The 21,274-nt window shown below is 31.4% G+C and overlaps 1 protein-coding gene and 1 long non-coding RNA gene across 7 annotated transcripts in view; both read right to left on the reverse strand.

Annotated features, from left to right (window-relative positions):
• Positions 1-21,274, reverse strand: part of LOC127736505 (tyrosine-protein phosphatase 10D-like) — a 181,165-nt gene that overhangs the window by 125,800 nt on the left and 34,091 nt on the right. For 5 of the 6 annotated variants that reach the window (XM_052247055.1, XM_052247053.1, XM_052247054.1 and 2 more), the window contains exons 3-6: positions 19,805-20,074; positions 15,358-15,615; positions 2,824-3,042; positions 299-391 (exon numbers count right to left, since the gene is read on the reverse strand). In XM_052247055.1, the coding sequence (XP_052103015.1) occupies positions 299-391; positions 2,824-3,042; positions 15,358-15,615; positions 19,805-20,074 (840 nt within the window). The remainder of the gene's footprint in view (positions 1-298; positions 392-2,823; positions 3,043-15,357; positions 15,616-19,804; positions 20,075-21,274) is intronic. The other variant, XM_052247056.1, reaches the window with a different exon arrangement.
• On the reverse strand, positions 3,565-14,434 carry LOC127736506 (uncharacterized). The gene is made up of 4 exons (XR_007998995.1): positions 13,616-14,434; positions 12,423-12,591; positions 6,823-6,919; positions 3,565-4,546 (listed from the first exon to the last, which is right to left on the reverse strand). It is a non-coding gene; the product is annotated as an uncharacterized LOC127736506 (long non-coding RNA).

Here is a 21,274-nt window from a genome sequence, read left to right on the forward strand (position 1 = left end):
ATTAAAGAGTAACGCTCAGAGTCTGAATACTGTGTCGGTGGGGAATGTCTTTCAGAAGACTGTTACGCTGTTTCAACTGCATGTTAAAAACCTACCTCAGTGTGTTTGGTCCAATACACAGCAGAATTCATATTCATATAGCATTAACATGTTCTTGTCCTGAATATGCATTTATTTTATCACTGAACATGTTAAAAACAGCCATCAAATATCATCATATGATAAAATGACCACACTGTTTTTCAGCCATATAAAATTCATTCTGTAAAATTTCAAGCTGAACTTTTGAGATACTTACCATCTTCTGCTGTTCTTAGACCATTTAGGTTGAAACTAATACTGCTGCTAAATTTATCGTTGATTGTGTAAACTTGTATGTTGTAAAAAGATCCTGAAAATATTGAAAAGAAATATTATTGCTTATTTTTGTGTTCATAAAACAGACAAGTTTTATTGATTTCTACAGACAGTTATATAGATAATCAAATATCAAACAGTAAAAAACTTTGTCATTAAAAATGCTTTATACAATACAAAATAAATAAAACAGTACTTGTCAGATCTTTTAGAAAAAAAAAAATTATTTCAATGGGTTTTTCTTCCAATTGTGCTACTGCCATCTTAGACTGAAGGGGAGATAGAACCAAGAGTTCCTTTCTGGTAGACATGATAGCATTTTATAGACACGTGATAGAGGAAACTGTCACATAATATGTAAGATTTTCATCATAAGAGACGTTAAAGAGATTTTATTGTCATTGAACCATATGAGGTATAATAGACAAACTTTAGACCATAAGGCATCTATATACAAAATTCAATAGTTTATTTTAGCTATTGAACATTATAAAGTATTAAATTTTGTACAAGTAGTTACCCATAATGCCATGAAAGCCACTGACTGATTAGCCTTCCTTAGTGTTGCTCAGACTTTAGTTTTCTACGTTTTCTATGTTGTGTTTTGTGTACTATTGTTTGCCTGTTTGTCTCTTTTTTTTTTTTTTTTTTAGCCATGGCGTTGTCAGTTTATTTTCGACTTATGAGTTTGAATGTCCCTTTGGTATCTTTCGCCCCTCTTTTACCATGCCTTCAGCCACAATCGCCATAGTCATGATAATAAACTATCATAAAGAATGGTTCTTGTTAAAGTGACCTTTTGATAAAATCTAACGTTTTAATAAACTATACAAAAAGTAAATGAATTAAAACAAGAGAAACCCATACGAAAATTAGATGCAGCAGTTGTAAAGTAATTGCATTCCAAATATCAGTTACCTAAGTTCTTGATAAATTTACCTATGAGTAATCACAAGTCAATGACTAAAACTGTTAAAAAGAAGCATAACAACCTCTAGGAAGTAAAATGCACAACTGCTATGAACAGTACTTAACAATTATCAGATCTAATCTCACTGGTTTGTATGGTCTGATGTAAAATTTGAGGCATACGTTAAAAGAATAAAACTCTCTGTGCAAATTACAACAAGAGTGCACACACTGAAATGTCTCGCCTGCTTTACTGAACACTGATTTTATGTTTGTAATAGCTGACTTTTGGGCTTCATATAAAACTCAAGTCGCTTTGCTAGGGTTTGGGATATTTATTAATCAGAAACGTAAACCCAACTTGTGAAGCATGGTAGTTACTGCTGTGGTACAAACCATTTCAAATGTACATACTGGTATATCATCACACAGTGATATTTATACAACAGCTTACAAATTGTCAAAATGTCAAGTCTGTCATTTCGATACAACTCAATCTATTATCAATACATTCAATGGCTACTGGACATAAATATCTGTCCATTTCGAATCCATTAGTCCTTCTAACTCAAACAAGGAAACTCTTAACTCACCGCTAAAACTATAAACCAATCAATCAGAGGACTAGAAATCCAAATAACCATGAATATTCAAAAATATGTCAATTATATGGAAACGTTTCAATGTAATCAAAATTTAGAAAAGACATATGATGTTGTATTCATTCAATATCAATAATATATTTTCAATCTGTTCAATGTAAACACTGATTCAAACATTAAAAGTTGATTTCCGACAAAATTTTCAATATTGTTCCTATTGAAATTTGTATTTTTGTGTGTTTGACAAATAAAAACTTGAAAATGACAATGTTTAAATTAAGGCCTTCTTATATAAATATATTCTATAACTAAACAAACACAAAAAAAATTGCAAATTTCAATAGGAACAATGCTAAATTTTTTGTCGGAAATCAAATTATTATGATTAATTCAGTGTTATATTTAACAGATTGAAAATATATTATTCATATTGAATAAATACAACATCACATGCAGTTTTTTCAAAGTCAAATAAAACCTGCCAGACTGACAATAAAATTGTAAAATACTTCCATACACCAAATATAGTTGACCTATTGCATACAGTATTAGAAAAACAGACCAAAACACTAAAACTTTGACCACTGAACCATGAAAATGAGATCAAGGACAATGAACATATGACAGACAGAAACTACAAGAGAATATAGTACCGTATCCTTAGTTTATTCAATGTTACAAATGTTGTACAATTACTAGAATGATTGAGTACTGTAAATTCAGAAATCATTGAAAGGTTTTTATTATTGCAAATAATGCGAATGGGTGCATGAGTAATGCACTTTAAATAAGAAGTCACATTCTGATATCAGATAAATATATCTGTATGCATATTTTCCTGAAATCGCATTAATTAATCTCGCAGTTTTGTCAATTCTTCAAAAATCACAATAACAAATGCACGCAATAATATCTTAATTTGCAGTATATTGAATGCAGTTATTTCATTCCTTACCTGCTTGTAAGCCAGTTACTTGATAAATGTTGTCCATAGTGTCAGCGATTGTAACAGACCTCCTATAGTCAAAGCTCTGGTCCGTATAATTTTTTCCATAAATGTCTATTCTGTAACCAACAATGTCTCCTCTTGGTTCACCAGTCATAGTGATGCTTATGTTAAAGTTATCTTGGCCTTCCATATTAACCTTTGTAACATTATTTGGAGGATCAGGTACTGAAATATTTCAAGATTTTTAAGAAAACTTAAATCTTTTAAAGCTGTTAAGGTAGTTACTGTGAAGGCTGGTCATTGTTTGTCTCAACGCTGTTGACTTTAGGTTCATATAGGAATTGACAAACATGGCTGTGTATTTAAGAAACCTTTAAGGTATGGCTAGACCTAGATATATACAAGTTAAATGCATTGTTGAATATTTTGCAACTAAAATGCATTTAAGTTTAATTTATCTAGGACCAGCCTTGCCTTAAGATTTTTCCAGGTGAACAGATAAATTCTGTACTCACAGCAAAATTTGTGGTGTAAATACAACCATATTTAATAAAAGGTTATGATGAATCTTAATGTTTAATGAACAGACTCCTGGGATAGATATACATAGGAAAAATTGCAACATATGTTTTCATATGTTTAACATATGTTTTTCATATGTTTGAAAACATATGTAAACATATGTTTAGGCCCGACATGAAAACATATGTTTTCGAACATATGAAAAACATATGGAAAACATATGAAAAACATATGTTTTTCATACATGTAAACATATGAAAAACATATGTTTTTCATATGTTTTTTACAAACATATGTTTTTCATATGTTTTCATACCTGGCCTAAACATATGTTTTCATATGTTTGTCCTAAACATATGTTTTCATATGTTTGGCCCAAACATATGTTTTCATATGATTTTATCTTGGTCTTAAATATATTTATTTTTTATATGTTTTTAATTGTTCAAATGCATTTATTTTCTCATAGATTCTTAACATGGTTTTTATATATATGTATTTTTTTTTGCGATAGGTTTTTAAGGGTAATGTTTTGATGTTTTTTAATATGTTTTTCTTTAATTTGTCATCTTTTTTTTCTGTCAGGAACTCATTTTGAGTGTAAATACTTCATTGTGATGAGTTGTTGCTTTAAAAAGTAAAAAACCCAAAATACCAAATTCCACAGAAAATACATGGCAAAATCAAAAGCTCAAACAAATAAAAAACAATAAGTGCTCCATAATTTTTATATAAAGTAGAACTTTTTTTATTAAGTTGTTGTCTCTTCTATTTCATATTTTTGTCTCTTTGACATACATTGTACCATATTTCTATTGTCTATATTCTATTTTCATATGTGTGTCTCTTTGACATACCCCATTTCTATTGTCTATATTATATTTTCATATGTTTGTCTCTTTGACATACTCCATTTCTATTGTCTATATTATATTTTCATATGTGTGTCTCTTTGACATACATGTGTACTCCATTTCTATTGTCTATACTATATTTTCCAATGATGTATGAGATATTTCTATTGCTATATCACCATACACAGATATGTAATTGTCTACACTGCTGGCTAATACTGGTGCATGTGTATGCAGCTGCTTTTTGGAAATATCCTGTATGATTAAGAAAGACAACTAGATTGACTTTGAGCTCAATATTGTATTAATTAAAAACTAATGTTCTTTGGTTCTGTTTCTTTACTTTTCAGTTCCTGCAAGTAGAAATAAAAGAACAGAGTTTCAATGTCCACCTAGTTGCACATTTTTAGCTCACCTGGCCCGAAGGGCCAAGTGAGCTATTCTCATCACTTGGCACCTGTTGTCGTCGTCCGGATTCGTCGTTAACTTTTTACATTTTTAACTTCTTCTAGAGAACCACTGAATGGATTGGAACAAAATATGGCATGAATGTTCCTTATGAGGTGCTGACCAAATATTGTTACTTTGTTGCCGATCCATCATCCAAGATGGCCGCCAGCGGGGGACTTAGTTTAACATAGGACCCTATGGGAAATACATACAAATGTCTTCATTTAGAGAACCACTGAATGGAACGAAACCAAACATAGCATGAATGTTCCTTATTAGGTGCTGACCTAGTGTTGTTACTTTGTAGCCGATCCATCATCCAAGATGGCCACCAGCGGGGGCTTAGTTTACGGGAAATACATACAAATGTCTTCTTTTAGAGAACCACTGAATGGAATGAAAGCAAACATAGCAATATTAAACCAAATTTGGCCTCAAACATTATTATAAGTATCTGTTATGATTTTTATCTTTTTTTATATGATTTCAAAAACCCAAGTAGAGTGAGGTGAGCGACACAGGCTCTTGAGAGCCTCTAGTTTATCTATCAAGGGGCAATATTAACATGATTAAAAAAAAACAACAAAATATTTATAAATAAAAAATGTGCTTGGGGGAAAAAAAAGGTTCTTTTTCTTATATACTAAATATTTCAAACTGACCTTCAAGGGCATTTCTATAATAGTATACTATAAGTTTAATAAAATAAATTGAGAGCATTTACGAGGTCATTTTCCATAAATTTAATATTTCCAAGAGGCATAACTCTTTTGAAAAAATTCAATTGGCCATCATATTACAACTGCCAGTTGGACATTTACACCTTACAATAATTCCATACACCAAATATAGTAAGTATAACTTATTGCTTATAATACCTGAGGTATTGACTTGACCACTAAAACTTTCTGACAGAGTAGACAGACACTAGCTATAGGACCTTGCAAGGTACCCACATACTAAGTAAATAGAAATATCCTATTACCATGATTACTATAAATAATATTAATAATAGAGAAATTAACATTACAAAAAAACTTTAACCACAGACTGAACCTAAACTTTAGGACAGCGACGCCGCCCCTGGCAGAATCTAGGATCACTGTCTCGCTTTCACGAAATAAATTTGCAAGCTTGACAAAAAGCAGAACTTGTATTTCAGAAATAGAAATTCTATGCAATTATTAATACTTATATGCTGTTATGGTCCTACATATTCTTGTGTGTTCAATATTTTGGCATTACACAAAGTCATGCTTTCTTAGACTGTTTGAAATGACAAATGTTTTGTTGTTACATTAATTGATTAAATCTGTTGAAGGTGAATTGATAGATATTTTAGTTTGGAAAAAATAACATAATTTTTGCATCTTTTATTATTTTGTTATTTCTTTTTAAGTGCTTGTTGATGAGTCCAGCCCTTTCTAACGGATTTTGACATTTGTTTCTTATGTTGGGTGCTGTCTGCCATACTGTGTGTAGTTTTATTTTTTTCATTGGTTCACATTTTTTCATCCTTATACAAGTTATAGCCATAATTGGTTACTTTATGGTATGGATAATGATCATTGTTTATGGCTGTACAGTGACCAGCAAATGTTTACATCTTCGTCCTTTGGTTTTTTAATTGATAGTTGTCACATTGAAAATCATACATGTACCTCATCTCCTTATACATGTTATATCTATATGCTGGTTCATAAAAAATCTTAAAAGAAAATTATTCAATTGTTATATGTTTGAAAACTCTTTCCTATAATGCAAAAACAATAATTGATTGATTTTTCTAGCTTATTTTAATGTTCAGTGGCAAATATTTTATGTATATTCAAGACGAGAACAACTTTTAAATATACAATTCATAATACATTGTAATATAAGCAAATGCTTTATTTTAACTTCTGACATCTCATGCGTGTGTGTGTGTGGAGCAGAAGAAGGATTCCTTGATAAAATTGAGAATGGAAATGGGGAATGTGTCAAAGAAACAACAACCCGACCATAGAGCAGACAACAGCCGAAGGCCACCAAATTGATGCATACTTGACATCAGAAAGACATAAATAAACAACAGTATACATGGTATACATGCTGTAACATGTACAATTACACTTGAAAAAGTTTTAAATAGATAACATTAAATTATTTAAATTAACTGCAATTCTACAGATGAACTTACTTTGATACCAGTTCTTTTTGCCTGACATCCGCACCTACATGTACACCAGTGATTTTAATACTGTACTTTCCTTTCATTTGGTAACCATGGTAACAAGCTAAAATTGTAAATCTTAATTTAATCCAGAAGTCCAGACAAAAACAAGATCATTTTTGTAGACGTAGTATGAACTGTTGCTCACTAATTTATATTTTTACTTTTGAGTGAATGGAAACAATATGCAACAAACAACAAAAAGATCAAAAGTGTAACTAATATTAATATTATATGTATAGCCTAAGCCCGTCTCAGTATAGTATGAACTTTTTCTAATATAAAATGATCTATTCTGCTGTCTACAGTTTAAAATAAAATGCTCCCCAGGGTGCAGCTTGATACGACCAACAGATGGGGCAAGTATTGACACAATATTCAAGCTTGATACAGCTCTGAATTTGGTTTGAGATTAAATATTTGACACAGCATACATGGCATAGGTTTCTGACACAGAATGAATGTGGTCTAAGAACTTAAAAATTTTAAATTAGACATTTACCTGTTATGGTCCAATATCCTAAATCTAAATACATGGTTAGATTCAGCATATAAAAGAACCCCAAGAATTCAATTTTTTGATGAAATCAAACAAAGTTTAATTATGGACCCTTTTGAACTCAATGTGGACCAATTTGATAACGGAGCCCAAAAATCAAAAATCTAAATACATGGTTAGATTCAGCATATCAAGGAACCCCATATATTCAATTTTTGTTAAACTCAAACAAAGTTAAATTTTGCACCCGATTTGGACCAACTCGAAAACTGGGCCCATAATCAAAAGTCTATATACATGTTTAGATTCAGCATATCAAAGAACCCCAAGAATTCAATTTTGTTAAAATCAAACTAAGTTTTATATTGGACCCTTTGGACCTTAATGTAGACCAATTTGAAAACAGGACCAAAAATTAAAAATCTAAATACACGGTTAGATTTGGCATATCAAAGAACCCCAATAATTCAATTTTTGATGAAATCAAACAAAGTTTAATTTTGGACCCTTTGGACCTCAATGAGGACCAATTAAAAAAACGGGACACAAAATCCAAAAACTTAATACACTGTTAGATTCAGCATATCAAAGAATCCCTCATATTCATTTTTTGTTGAAATCAAACAAAGTTTAATTTTGGACCAACTTGAAAACTGGACCCAAAATCAAAAATCTATATACATGTTAAGATTCAGCATATCAATGCAAAGAACCCCAAGAATTCAATTTTTAGCTCACCTGACCTGAAAGGTCAAGTGAGCTTTTCTCATCACTTTGCGTCCGTCGTCCATCGTCCTGCGTCCGTCGTCCGTAAACTTTTACAAAAATCTTCTCCTCTGAAACTACTGGGCCAAATTTGACCAAACTTGGCCACAATCATCATTGGGGTATCTAGTTTTAAAAATGTGTCCGGTGACCCGGCCATCCAACCAAGATGGCCGCCATGGCTAAAAATAGAACATAGGGGTAAAATGTAGATTTTGGCATATATCTCTGAAACCAAAGCATTTAGAGCAAATCTGACATGGGGGTAAAATTGGTTATCAGGTCAAGATCTATCTGCCCTGAAATTTTCAGATGAATCGGACAACCCTTTGTTGGGTTGCTGCCCCTGAATTGGTAATTTTAAGGAAATTTTGCCGTTTTTGGTTATTATCTTGAATATTATTATAGATAGAGATAAACTGTAAACAGCAATAATGTTCAGCAAAGTAAGATCTACAAATAAGTCAACATGACCAAAATGGTCAGTTGACCCCTTAAGGAGTTATTGCCCTTTATAGTAAATTTTTAACCATTTTTCGTAAATTTTTGTAATCTTTTACAAAAATCTTCTCCTCTGAAACTACTAAGACAAATTTAACCAAACTTGTCCACAATCATCATTAGAGTATCTAGTTTAAAAAATGTGTCCGATGACCCCGCCCGCAAACCAAGATGGCCGACATGGCTAAAAAATAGTACATAGGGTAAAATGCAGTTTTTGGCTCATATCTCTGAAACCAAAGCATTTAGAGCAAATCTGATGAGGATAAAATTGTTCATTAGGTCAAGATCTATCTGCCCTGAAATTTTCAGACCAATCAGGCAACCCGTTGTTGGGTTGCTGCCCCTGAATGCGTAATTTTAAGGAAATTTTGCCGTTTTTGGTTATTATCTTGAATATTATTATAGATAGAGATAAACTGTAAACAACAATAATGTTCAGCAAAGTAAGATTTACAAATAAGTCAACATGACCAAAATGGTCAGTTGACCCCTTAAGGAGTTATTGCCCTTTATAGTCAATTTTTAACCATTTTTAGCTCACCTGACCTGAAAGGTCAAGTGAGCTTTTCTCATCACTTGGCGTCCGTCGTCCGTCGTCCTGCGTCCGTCGTCCGTCGTCCGTAAACTTTTACAAAAATCTTCTCCTCTGAAACTACTGGGCCAAATTTGACCAAACTTGGCCACAATCATCATTGGGGTATCTAGTTTAAAAAATGTGTCCGGTGACCCGGCCAACCAACCAAGATGGCCGCCATGGCTAAAAATAGAACATAGGGGTAAAATGTAGATTTTGGCTTATATCTCTGAAACCAAAGCATTTAGAGCAAATCTGACATGGGGGTAAAATTGTTTATCAGGTCAAGATCTATCTGCCCTGAAATTTTCAGATGAATCGGACAACCCTTTGTTGGGTTGCTGCCCCTGAATTGGTAATTTTAAGGAAATTTTGCCGTTTTTGGTTATTATCTTGAACATTATTATAGATAGAGATAAACTGTAAACAGCAATAATGTTCAGCAAAGTAAGATCTACAAATAAGTCAACTTGACCAAAATGGTCATTTGACCCCTTAAGGAGTTATTGCCCTTTATAGTAAATTTTTAACCATTTTTCGTAAATTTTTGTAATCTTTTACAAAAATCTTCTCCTCTGAAACTACTAAGACAAATTTAACCAAACTTGTCCACAATCATCATTAGGGTAACCCGCCCGCGAACCAAGATGGCCGACATGGCTAAAAAATAGTACATAGGGTAAAATGCAGTTTTTGGCTCATATCTCTGAAACCAAAGCATTAAGAGCAAATCTGATGAGTATAAAATTGTTCATTAGGTCAAGATTTATCTGCCCTGAAATTTTAAGACCAATCAGGCAACCCGTTGTTGGGTTGCTGCCCCTGAATTGGTAATTTTAAGGAAATTTTGCAGTTTTTGGTTATTATCTTGAACATTATTATAGATAGAGATAAACTGTAAACAGCAATAATGTTCAGCAAAGTAAGATCTACAAATAAGTCAACTTGACCAAAATGGTCAGTTGACCCCTTAAGGAGTTATTGCCCTTTATAGTCAATTTTTAACCATTTTACGTAATTTTTTGTAATTTTTTACAAAAATCTTCTCCTCTGAAACTACTAGGACAAATTTAACCAAACTTGTCCACAATCATCATTAGGGTAACCCGCCCGCAAACCAAGATGGCCGACATGGCTAAAAAATAGTACATAGGGTAAAATGCAGTTTTTGGCTCATATCTCTGAAACCAAAGCATTTAGAGCAAATCTGATGAGGATAAAATTGTTCATTAGGTCAAGATCTATCTGCCCTGAAATTTTCAGACCAATCAGGCAACCCGTTGTTGGGTTGCTGCCCCTGAATTGGTAATTTTAAGAAAATTTTGCAGCTTTTGGTTATTATCTTGAATATTGTTATAGATAGAGATAAACTGTTAACAGCAATAATGTACAGCAAAGTTAGATCTACAAATAAGGCAACATGACCAAAATTGTCAATTGACCCCTTAAGGAGTTATTGCCCTTTATAGTCAATTTTTTACAATTTTCATAAATTTTGTAAATTTTTGTAAATTTTTACAAAGTATTTTCCACTGTAACTACCGGCCAAGTTCATTATAGATAGAGATAATAGTAAGGAGCAAGAATGTTCAGTAAAGTAAGATCTACAAACACATCACCATCACCAAAACACAATTTTGTCATGAATCCATCTGTGTCCTTTGTTTAATATGCACATAGACCAAGGTGAGCGACACAGGCTCTTTAGAGCCTCTAGTTGTTAAAATCAAACTAAGTTTAATTTTGGACCCTTTGGACCTTAATGTAGACCAATTTGAAAAGGGAACCAAAAATTAAAAATCTAAATACACGGTTAGATTCGGCATATCAAAGAACCCCAATAATTCAATTTTTGATGAAATCAAACAAAGTTTAATTTTGGACCCTATGGACCTCAATGTGGACAAATTTAAAAACGGGGCCCATAATCCAAAAACTCAATACATGGTTAGATTCAGCATATTAAAAAAAACCAAGAATTCAAGAATAAAACCCCATTGAAATTGGTCAAGAAATAAGCAATTTATACAAAGTATTAGAAAAGTATTGTTATTGGCCCCTAATTCCTAAACAGTTAGGGTCATAACCCCCAAATTCAATTCCAACCTTCCTTTTTTGGTATGGAACCTTGTGGTACAATTTCAGAAAGATCCATGCACTTACACACAAGTTATATTGTCTGGAAACTGGTAAAATGCTTATTTTGACCCCTTTTTAGGCCCTTAATTCCTAAACTGTTGGGACCATAACCCCCAAAATCAATTCCAACCTTCCTTTTGTGTTTTCAAACCTTGTGTTTAAATTTCATAGAGATCCATTCACTGAAACTAAAGTTATTGTCCGGAAACTAAGTGTCTTCGGACGACGCGGACAACAACGACGACGTGAAACCAATATAAGACTGCAAATTTTTTTTGCAGTCGTATAAAAAACAACATTAAGGCCTTAACTCTTGATGTTTAGTAAATCTTGATTTCCTGTTAAATAGGCAAAATTGTTTAAATACACCATTTATAGGCATGTTGTGGAATCTCAATAAATACTTATGATTGCAATGTTCGTTTAATCGTCGTTGTAGCTATGAAATCTATACAATAACGTCATTCACTACAACGTTACCATAGTTCAATGTTAGCACAATGTACTTCGCGTATACTATTTTCCGACAAGGAAATATTAACTCATGAACATAATATGTTGTCATTTGTGTTACCATCCATCATTTTTTGTCCATACTTCATGCATTTAATAAAAGAACAGCTTTTCAATGTACCTCGCCAATTGATGGATATACATGTATAAAATCTGCTATCAAAAAGCAAAAAATATGTATGTTCTTTTAACCTTTTTCATAAATTATAAATAATCTAAAAGAAATGAAGATGTGTGGGATTGCTTGCAATGCAATTTTTCTTACAATATCTATTTCCAAGAGGCATAACTCCTGTAAACATATTTGATCAGCACTTATTTTCTAACTCATAAAAGCCTATGCTGATATAGACCTACATGTATGGTATGAATTACAAAAATATCTGACAAAAAAATGTAACCATAACAGTGCTTTACTGGTTATCTTCCATAGAATTTACATTTCAAAGTGAAGTAATTCCTGTATAAATAATTTATCCAAGACATTACTGGTATATATAATAAACCTTTGGTATACATAAATATTACATGAATAAACAAAATATTTAAACAGTTATCCTTTTCATTACATACCTCTCATCACAAAATAATTATTGCCTGCTGCTCCTTATATGCACATAAATCAATATGACAATCTATGAATCCATTATATAATCTAGAAACCAATGCCTCAAATGAATTCTGTTCTGTTGCTTAGATTCTTCTACTTCTTGAAGTACAAAATGTACTTTCATTGAAAATGCTAAAAGAAATAATGTATGACATGTACAAATGTATAATAAAATGAAGTTACAATATTAATATATCTGCCAAATTTATTGCCTTAAATATTTTTATATGACAAAATTGGCTTATTTTGATCTTTTAAAACAAGAACAACAGATCTAGACTTGCCCTGAAAAAAAATTAACTATATAAAAAGTATTAAACTATTTGAATGTTCTAATCCATCTTATGTTAATTGTTTATTAAATCCATATGACCGTTGTATGAAGTGATGAATCAAAGTGGTTAAATCTGCTTTGTACGTATACAGATCTGATGTCAGATGAGTTAAGCCTTTTCACACTAGTACTCAGTAAAAGTAGTCTCAGACTCAGGATAATTAAGGCTTATTGTACTTGTCATATGTAAAGCCCTGTAATTTTCTTAGTTGCAAGTATTGATTTGCCTTAAGAGCTTTAATCAAATGTGATGATTTTCTCGGTAATGCTAGAATGTGATTCTTGTCCGCTCCAGCATGTCCTGGAATCACTCATAATTAAAATTTGGAAAAGGTTACATGTACATTCATTACCTACGCAATGTATGAAAAGGTATATACATTTTTTAAATCTAAGTTAAATGAAAAGGGGGGAGTAATACACCTTATCGCTATTTGTCCGCCATTACTGGACATCACACAAGTTCCCGTAAAATTTTGACGTCATAATAGAAAATGTCTGACGCCACAATGGAAAAGTGATTGTTGTATGACGTCAAAAGGTCGAGCGGGACAGATTCTCGGGTCAAGCGGGAATAGCGATAAGGTGTATTGATCCCCAGGGGCACCCTTATCTATTAATTGTAAAATAGCTACTAATTGCTAAAGAGATTATAAAGTCGTCTGCACAGTGTCATGCCCCATGTTTTTAAAACAACTGATAAACAAATACAAATATCAGGTTTACATATATCTAGTCAAATAGTTTTTCGTGAAAAATAAAGCACACACATCTTCCTGCTTTTATCCAATAATTAAACAAAATGTGCATAATAATATTTACCTTTCGTACTGCTTTTAGGGTACGTAAAACTATCCATCAAAACAAAATCACTTTCGCTGTTTCGTTGCGTTGACTTTCTATAAATTTTCTATGTTTCGTTCCCCGGTTTCTTCCAGTTAATCGACAAGTCACCCATTTCAATTTATCTGCTTATAATAAATTTTGATTCACCATTTTGAAAAACTAAAGTTCTTTGTATCATCTTATCTCTGTCCATTCAAACTTTTTAAATGACAACAGCGATCGCGTGAGCGTCCATGGATTTTGCGTCATAAAATAAAAAATGGTAACGGTGAAAAGATTTCCGGGTTTCCGTATTCGACGCACCATGCAAGCTTTCGTACATTTACGTATATATATATATATATATATGATGGTCTGGAATCAAGATTGGGGTTTAAGAATATAGAAAATAATGATAAAAAGTGCAAAATAAAGAAAAAAAAAATAAAGAACAGATACTAAAAAAAGCAGAAATATGGAATAAAGAATCATAGAGAATAATGGGATTATTGATAAAAAAAAAAGAATTGAGAATAAAGAACAAACTAAATAAAGAATATTTATTCATATTATTATTTAATATTTATAACTCATTCATTTATTTTACATTATGTTCCATTCAGAATTAGATAGCTCTGCTGTGGGGGTCACATAGCCTGAGGGCTGACATGCTTATATATATATATATCATCATGATGATGTGGGATTTAGTGGGAAGAGTAGAAAGTGCACTTTCCTGTTTGAGAAATACACTATATAGATAATGAATGAAAAAAATGTATGTGATAATTAAATGACAAATTTTGACATTTTCTCAAAACATTTTTTTTTAACTGTCCTTTAAAACATATGAAAACATATGAAAATCATATGTTTTTCATATGTTTACAAACATATGTAAACATATGTTTTAAAACATATGAAAACATATGTTTGCTTCCATATGTTTTCATATGTTTCAAAACATATGTAAACATATGTTTGTAAACATATGTTTTTCATATGTTTGGGACAAACATATGAAAAACATATGAAAATCATATGTTTTTCATATGTTTTGAAAACATATGAAAAACATATGTTGCAATTTTTCCTGTGTAGTATTATTGAAATATATATTGATATTTTTAAAAGATTTTTAGATATTAATGTGGTGAATACTTTTCTGTGAGCAACACAAAACTTTTCTGTGAGCAGAACAATACTTTTATGATATTTGTTAAGGTGTCTGATCATTCAAGGTATTCTTTTTATTGTCTAAAATAGGTGCTCTGTATTTTTTCACATTTTAAAAGTATGAGAAAATTAATCTATAATTTGTAGGAGACAGAAATTTGTACTAAAAAATCCTGATATTTCTCATACCTTGATATGTAATTGATATACAGTGTATTCATTATTATTCGTGGGATACCAATTTTCTTGGATTTCGTTGCAATAGTTAAACCACAAATTTAAAAATTCAATGAAGTTCATATTTTCTATAGATTTGTATACAGACTTTTGCAAAACCACAAAATAACATATCCACAAAAACACAAGTTTTCCTCAAATCCATATAAATTGGTATCCATGAAAATAAATGAATCCACAGTCATTTGTAATTTGGTTATTTGTGTTGTTGACTTGCCGTCTCATTGACCTATACCTCATATCTTCTTTTATTCATATCAAAGGTCACTTAAAAATACCTAAGATATCTTATCATCAGTGTATAATTTCTGAAATCAAAAATATACCTTCTGATTCAGTCCTAATAACACATAGTTTCTCAACACTTGTCCTATCATTAGCATAAGTTTTCAATGTTAAGGTATAATTCTTTCCTGGATCAAGATTTCCAATTTCAGCCATTTCTGATGTCACATTGAAAGAAGTCCCACTATCAAATTGAACAGTGTATCCTTCTACTCCTCCATCAGGCTTGATCCATGTTATGGTAATATGTGATGCATTGTAATCATTTCTGTATGAAGGACAATCAGGTGGGTTTGGTACTGAAATATACACCATAACAGTATTAAGATCTATTCAATTTTTCACTTTCCCCACACATGTAAATATGTTGTTACAAGCAAAACCAATAGATCAACAATGAATTTATACAGATGCATATCAGAAACTGATATGATTTCAGCATGCAAAGTAAATGACAGTAGGAAAATTTTTCATGTTATTCACAACTTTTTTTACACCCTGAGCTGTTTGGTATATTGTATAGACCTTTCTTTTGTTGAAGACAGTATGTAGATCAGTTTATGTCATTGGGCTTCTTTCTCATATTACCCACTTTTCTCCTTTAATTCATTTGTTTGACCTCTAGATCCCCCCCAACAAAAAACAAAAAAAACTTTGATTTTATTATGTCTTTCAGTTTCTATTGTTGTTAGGTTGGTGTCTCATTGATGTTTACCACACATTGTCTTACATTCATTTCTTTCCAATATATATTACACTGATTGAATGTACAAGATTGTAAATGATTTGATCTATTTAGTTTTTTAAAGTATTTTATTTTGTTAAAACATGCACTTGAAATCATGCTTCAAGGCTATAATAGTGAACTATGTTAATTTGGTTAAGTTGTTTTCAATTTGTTAGGTTTTTCCTAAATCTACGTTCTTTCATATAAAAAAAAAAACTTTTCAAACTCAAAGAGGACTTTTAATAATCATAATAATACGATCCCATTTATTGAATTTGTACATTTTTTTCATCTTTGTGTTTTTTTCAAGAACAACTCAGGAATATGATAATAAGTGTGTCTGTGCCCAAATTATACATGTATAGATCATATAATTTTACATAATATGAATTGAGTAAATAAATTTGTATACTCCATTTACGCAGAGAAAGTACAGTAATTTAATATTTCTCCTCAAAGTCAGATTTATGAAGGAGATTGAACCCACTAAGAACTAACATCAGTGAGAAAAAACTGATAAATAATTTTTGTTAAAGACATGCAAAATATGAAAATTTTATTAACCCTAAATACATGTATGCTGGGCACATAATTAAGGTGCTTTCACTTCTCCCACTCCTGGTTTTGACCAAATTTCATCATTTTCACATTAACATAATGAGGACTAATAAGACAATAATTCATTGTTAACGGGTCAATTAACTCTTTTCTGAATAGGTTAAAAGCTGGCACTGCCAACTGATACTCCACAAACTGCACATTTATTGAGAGATCTTTTTTATTTCAAATGTTCAAAATACCTGTATGCTTGGAGAGACAAATTATAATACCGGTATGTACTTCTTTTGGTAATTTTTCTGCCTGTATAAATGAATTACAATACATAGTGGGATATCATAAAGAAAACCAAATAAAAAATAAATAAATTTTAAGTAGCAATGACCTTGCTCTTTGATGGGTTGACCCCAATTAAATTAACTACTTCCTCTTCCCTTTATCTTCAATCAGAATAAATTTTATTCTAAGCAAGGGAAACTGAAGTTGTTATCTAGAAACCCTTTTTCCATATTTTTTCTATTTTAAGTAACATTGACCATAACCTTTGACCTATTAACCCCAAAATCTATAGGCTACTATTCCTACCTATGCATGTATCTTTCATCTGTATATATAAGATTCATTCCAATTAAGCAAGGGATACTTGAGTAATTATATGGAAACCATTTGTTTCGGACACACTGATGGACATGCAAAATGACGGACAAACAAACCTAAAGGGATTGTATAAACAGGGAAACCATTATTCCAAACATTTTCTATTTTGTAGCAAGTGACCTTGATCTTTGCTCTATTGCCCCTGAAATTAATAAACTTCTTCCCACTCCCTATATCTTCCATCTGTATAACTAAGCAAGGGATACTGGAGTTATTATATGGAAACCGTTTGTTTCGGACACACAGATGGACATGAAAAAGGATGGACAAACAAAGCTATTACATGTACTATATGCTACTGAACATTTTTTTGGAAGCATAAAAAGGGTCATCACTGATGAAAAAATTCGTTACAAGGTAAGAGGTTATTTTTACAGTTTACAGAGCATACATATAAAATTTGTGTTATACTCTTTTATTTATGCCATAAAAATCTGAAAAATGATATTTAACTTTTGTTTAAAAAACCAAGAATAAGAGAGGGAAAATGTGAAATAAGTATTTGGTACGTTATTTTCAAGCATTCCCAAGTTTTATAAGTAGTTTTCACCTTCTTTCCTCAAATAAATATTTACAACAAACATATGATACCTGATATAACTCATTCATTTATTTTGAAATCTATCGGTAAAATTCTGAATGAAAAAAAAACTGTGACATTATCTCTTAATAAATAAAAAAAACTTTCTGCCAAAGCTTCATAAAACCCTAAAAAGGTTTGACAAACTGTTATCGATGTCTAAAATACCTTACCCAAGACTTTATCTAAATGGTAACATTATTGCAAAAAAAATTCAGTCCATTTTTCAGTAAAATATGGCAAAACAAAATAGATTTCCAAAATTCTTCTTTGGATATTGTCTTTTGATCATAAAAATGCTTCTGTCCAAGTTTTTTTCCGATTCCATGAAGGTTTGACAAAGTTATTGATATTTAAGAAAAACCACAGACTGGACCTAAATGTTGATGCTGATGATGCCAAAGACGGAATATAGGATCGCTGTCTCACATCTGCGACAAAATGTTGGAGGGTTGACAATAATTTAGAAAATGTGTCCATAAGACACCATGCTCTGCTCACAGTATCACATTTTCATGTTCAGTAAATATCCTAATCCAAATAAAAACCCTACGATGGCATACATTTTCATGTATTTGGCTGTAACTTAATTGTAATCTACATCAAATTAACACTTTAATCTGACACATTTACATGTTCAGTGAACAGTGAAATCTAGGTCAAAGCCCTAATTTGGCATATATTTTTAAATTTCACATTATAATGAACATGTATACTCAGTTTTATGTTGATGTGACTCAACGTCATGGCAATCTAGTGAATATACCTTAAACAAAAACTTTAACCTAATATGGGACAGGCAGAATTACAGGCAGACCTATAGACTAGAAAATATAATGTCCCCTAATATCGTAAGCAGGGCATAAAAGTACACAAACTGTGGATAATTGAGAATAATTGTGCTTAAGTTTGGTTCAAATTAATGATTCATTATTTTCAGATATTTCTCTCTATGAAAAAGTACCTTAAAGTTGATGCCAAATTATGGCAATCAGTAACATTGACACTTTGCAATTGGGACGGGGAAGTTAAAACATGACGGAAAAAATTTATAAGTAAGCAAATAATAAAACAGTTTTTTTGGTGTTAGATAAATATCACCACACCTAGACAAATAATTACAAGTGCTTCTTAACTTGTTCAGTTGTTGATACTGTTATTCTAAATAAAAGCAAAGCTTGTGATTTCTTATACAATATAATAATTAATAAATCTGTTTTTGAGTGTGCACTTTATACTAAGGTCTATATATATTACTATTTTATCATGCATAAAATAAATGTAATAGACGTAAGATAATATAAAGTAAACAAGAAAAAGTCATAGTAAAGAAACTATGAATTTAGAACTTAATATACAGTTTGAAAATTAGTAATATTAAGACAGACACTTTGTTTACTGAGCATCCTATAAGCTATCTATATGGGCCACCATCATGGATTATCGGTAGTTATTTTTGGATAAGTCTGTACAATAGGCAAATCTTCAGACGAATCTGAAAATTTATAAGCATTTTCTTGGGAATTTTATTGATGCTTTCTTATATAATGACATCTGAGACATACACTACATCAATCAAATAATTTGTGATTTCAAATTAACAGGGTAGATAACTTTCACAGAAATATGCTCAATTCAAGGGGAGACAATTTAAATAAATATAAAGTTATTTTGAAAAATTTCGAGAAAAAGTTAACTTGTACCCCATTTTTCATATCTATCTTACTTAACAGATGCAAGATAATATGCATAAGTTTGGAGTAATTGCCCTGTAATATAGGATTCAAATTAACTGACCAAGAATTAAGCAAGACGCAACACAGCAGATTACCTGTCACTCATTTTCACCAAATTTTTCAGACCCAAATTGCCAGTGACGAAGCATACTTAAAATAAGGAATCATGTTTTACTTAACTGCATGTACATGGTTCAATCTATCTTCTGATTTAAAATATAATTTCTTACTTGTTACAATACTTCCATTTACTCTTTCTGATGATATACTATCATTTAAAACTGTGAAAATGTATACAATATAAATCTGTCCAGCTGTGAGTCCACTGACTGTAATTATCTCATCTGTTGTCGTTTTGGTTTGATCAGAGTTGTTTCCCTTTACCGTAACATTATACGCTACTTTATACTCAGAAGAAAGACCAGTTGGCCCAACCCATGCAACAGTAATAGTTGTTTCAGTAGAATTTAGACTAAGTGAAGTTGGTATTAAAGAGTTAACTGTAGAAATAGATAAATATATAAATGTACAATGTATTATAGATATATATGTATGAAAATGTGTTTTAGCTGCAATGTAATAGATAAAAAAACTGAAGTGCAAATCTAATATTGTATAGTAAGCACATCTTTGTGGAATTCATATTTAATGTTGGTTTTTTTTGGTGGGGGTTGAACGAGTTATCAACCAAGTTCGAATGTAACTGATTAATTTAATTTTAAAAATGATGAATTCAGTGGGCATTAAAAAAAATGATCAAGGTCAGCTCTATTTTGATTTTATCAGAAGCTGTGTAAAAAATGTGATTTAGTGAAACAAAAAAGTGCAAAGTTAGATTAGTAGGATTAGACTAAAGTAAAGTCACCTGATGTTAATTGTTTCACATGACAGTTCAGAATTTAAACCATGAAAGGAAAAGGTACATTTTGGGGCCTACCTGTAAATTCACAAACAAAAAATATGTCTGATGTCATTACTTTAAATATCTTTAAGCATCAGAAGAAAGGCTTTTAAAAAATGTGAATATTAGGAAAGCCTTGCTGACAAATTTTGACTGTGCAGTCTTTAAACTGAGGTCATTAGCAAAGATTTGTCAGATTTTTAGAAAAAATTTGAGGCTAAATGTAAGAACATTTTATGACCAAATAGTTCAGTTTTTGCAAAATTTAGCTACTTTACTATATTTACTGTCATTTCATGACTGTAAAACTCATGAAAGAGAGTCGAGGGATACCAAAGGGAAATTCAAACTCACAAGTCGAAAAACAAACCGACAACACCATGGCTAAAAAAGAAAAAGACAAACAGACAAACAACAGTACACAATACAACACAGAAAACCAAAGACTGAGCAACACAAACCCCACCAAAAACTGGGGGTGATCTCAGGTGCTAAGGAAGGGTAAGCAGATCCTGCTCCACATGTGACACCAGTCGTGTTGTTTATGTAAGTACAAACTCGGTGATATGTCTATAATCAGTAGCTCTCATTCAGGGGAAGGGGACGAGATTGTAGTTACGACAATTAGAACATATCTGTCGTCATCTGTGAAAAAGATATTCCATAACGGTCAACCAACTCTTAATGGGGGCCGTTAAATTTAAGAAGGGATGATTTCAACTTCACTACTTGGAACACTTGCTTTCATAGCTTCCTTGTGAGCAGCAACCCTCTATCAAGGAAATCATGATAGGAAACA

Source organism: Mytilus californianus, unplaced genomic scaffold (genome assembly GCF_021869535.1).
Source record: "Mytilus californianus isolate M0D057914Y unplaced genomic scaffold, xbMytCali1.0.p SCAF_31, whole genome shotgun sequence".
Taxonomy (NCBI): Eukaryota; Metazoa; Mollusca; class Bivalvia; order Mytilida; family Mytilidae; genus Mytilus; species Mytilus californianus.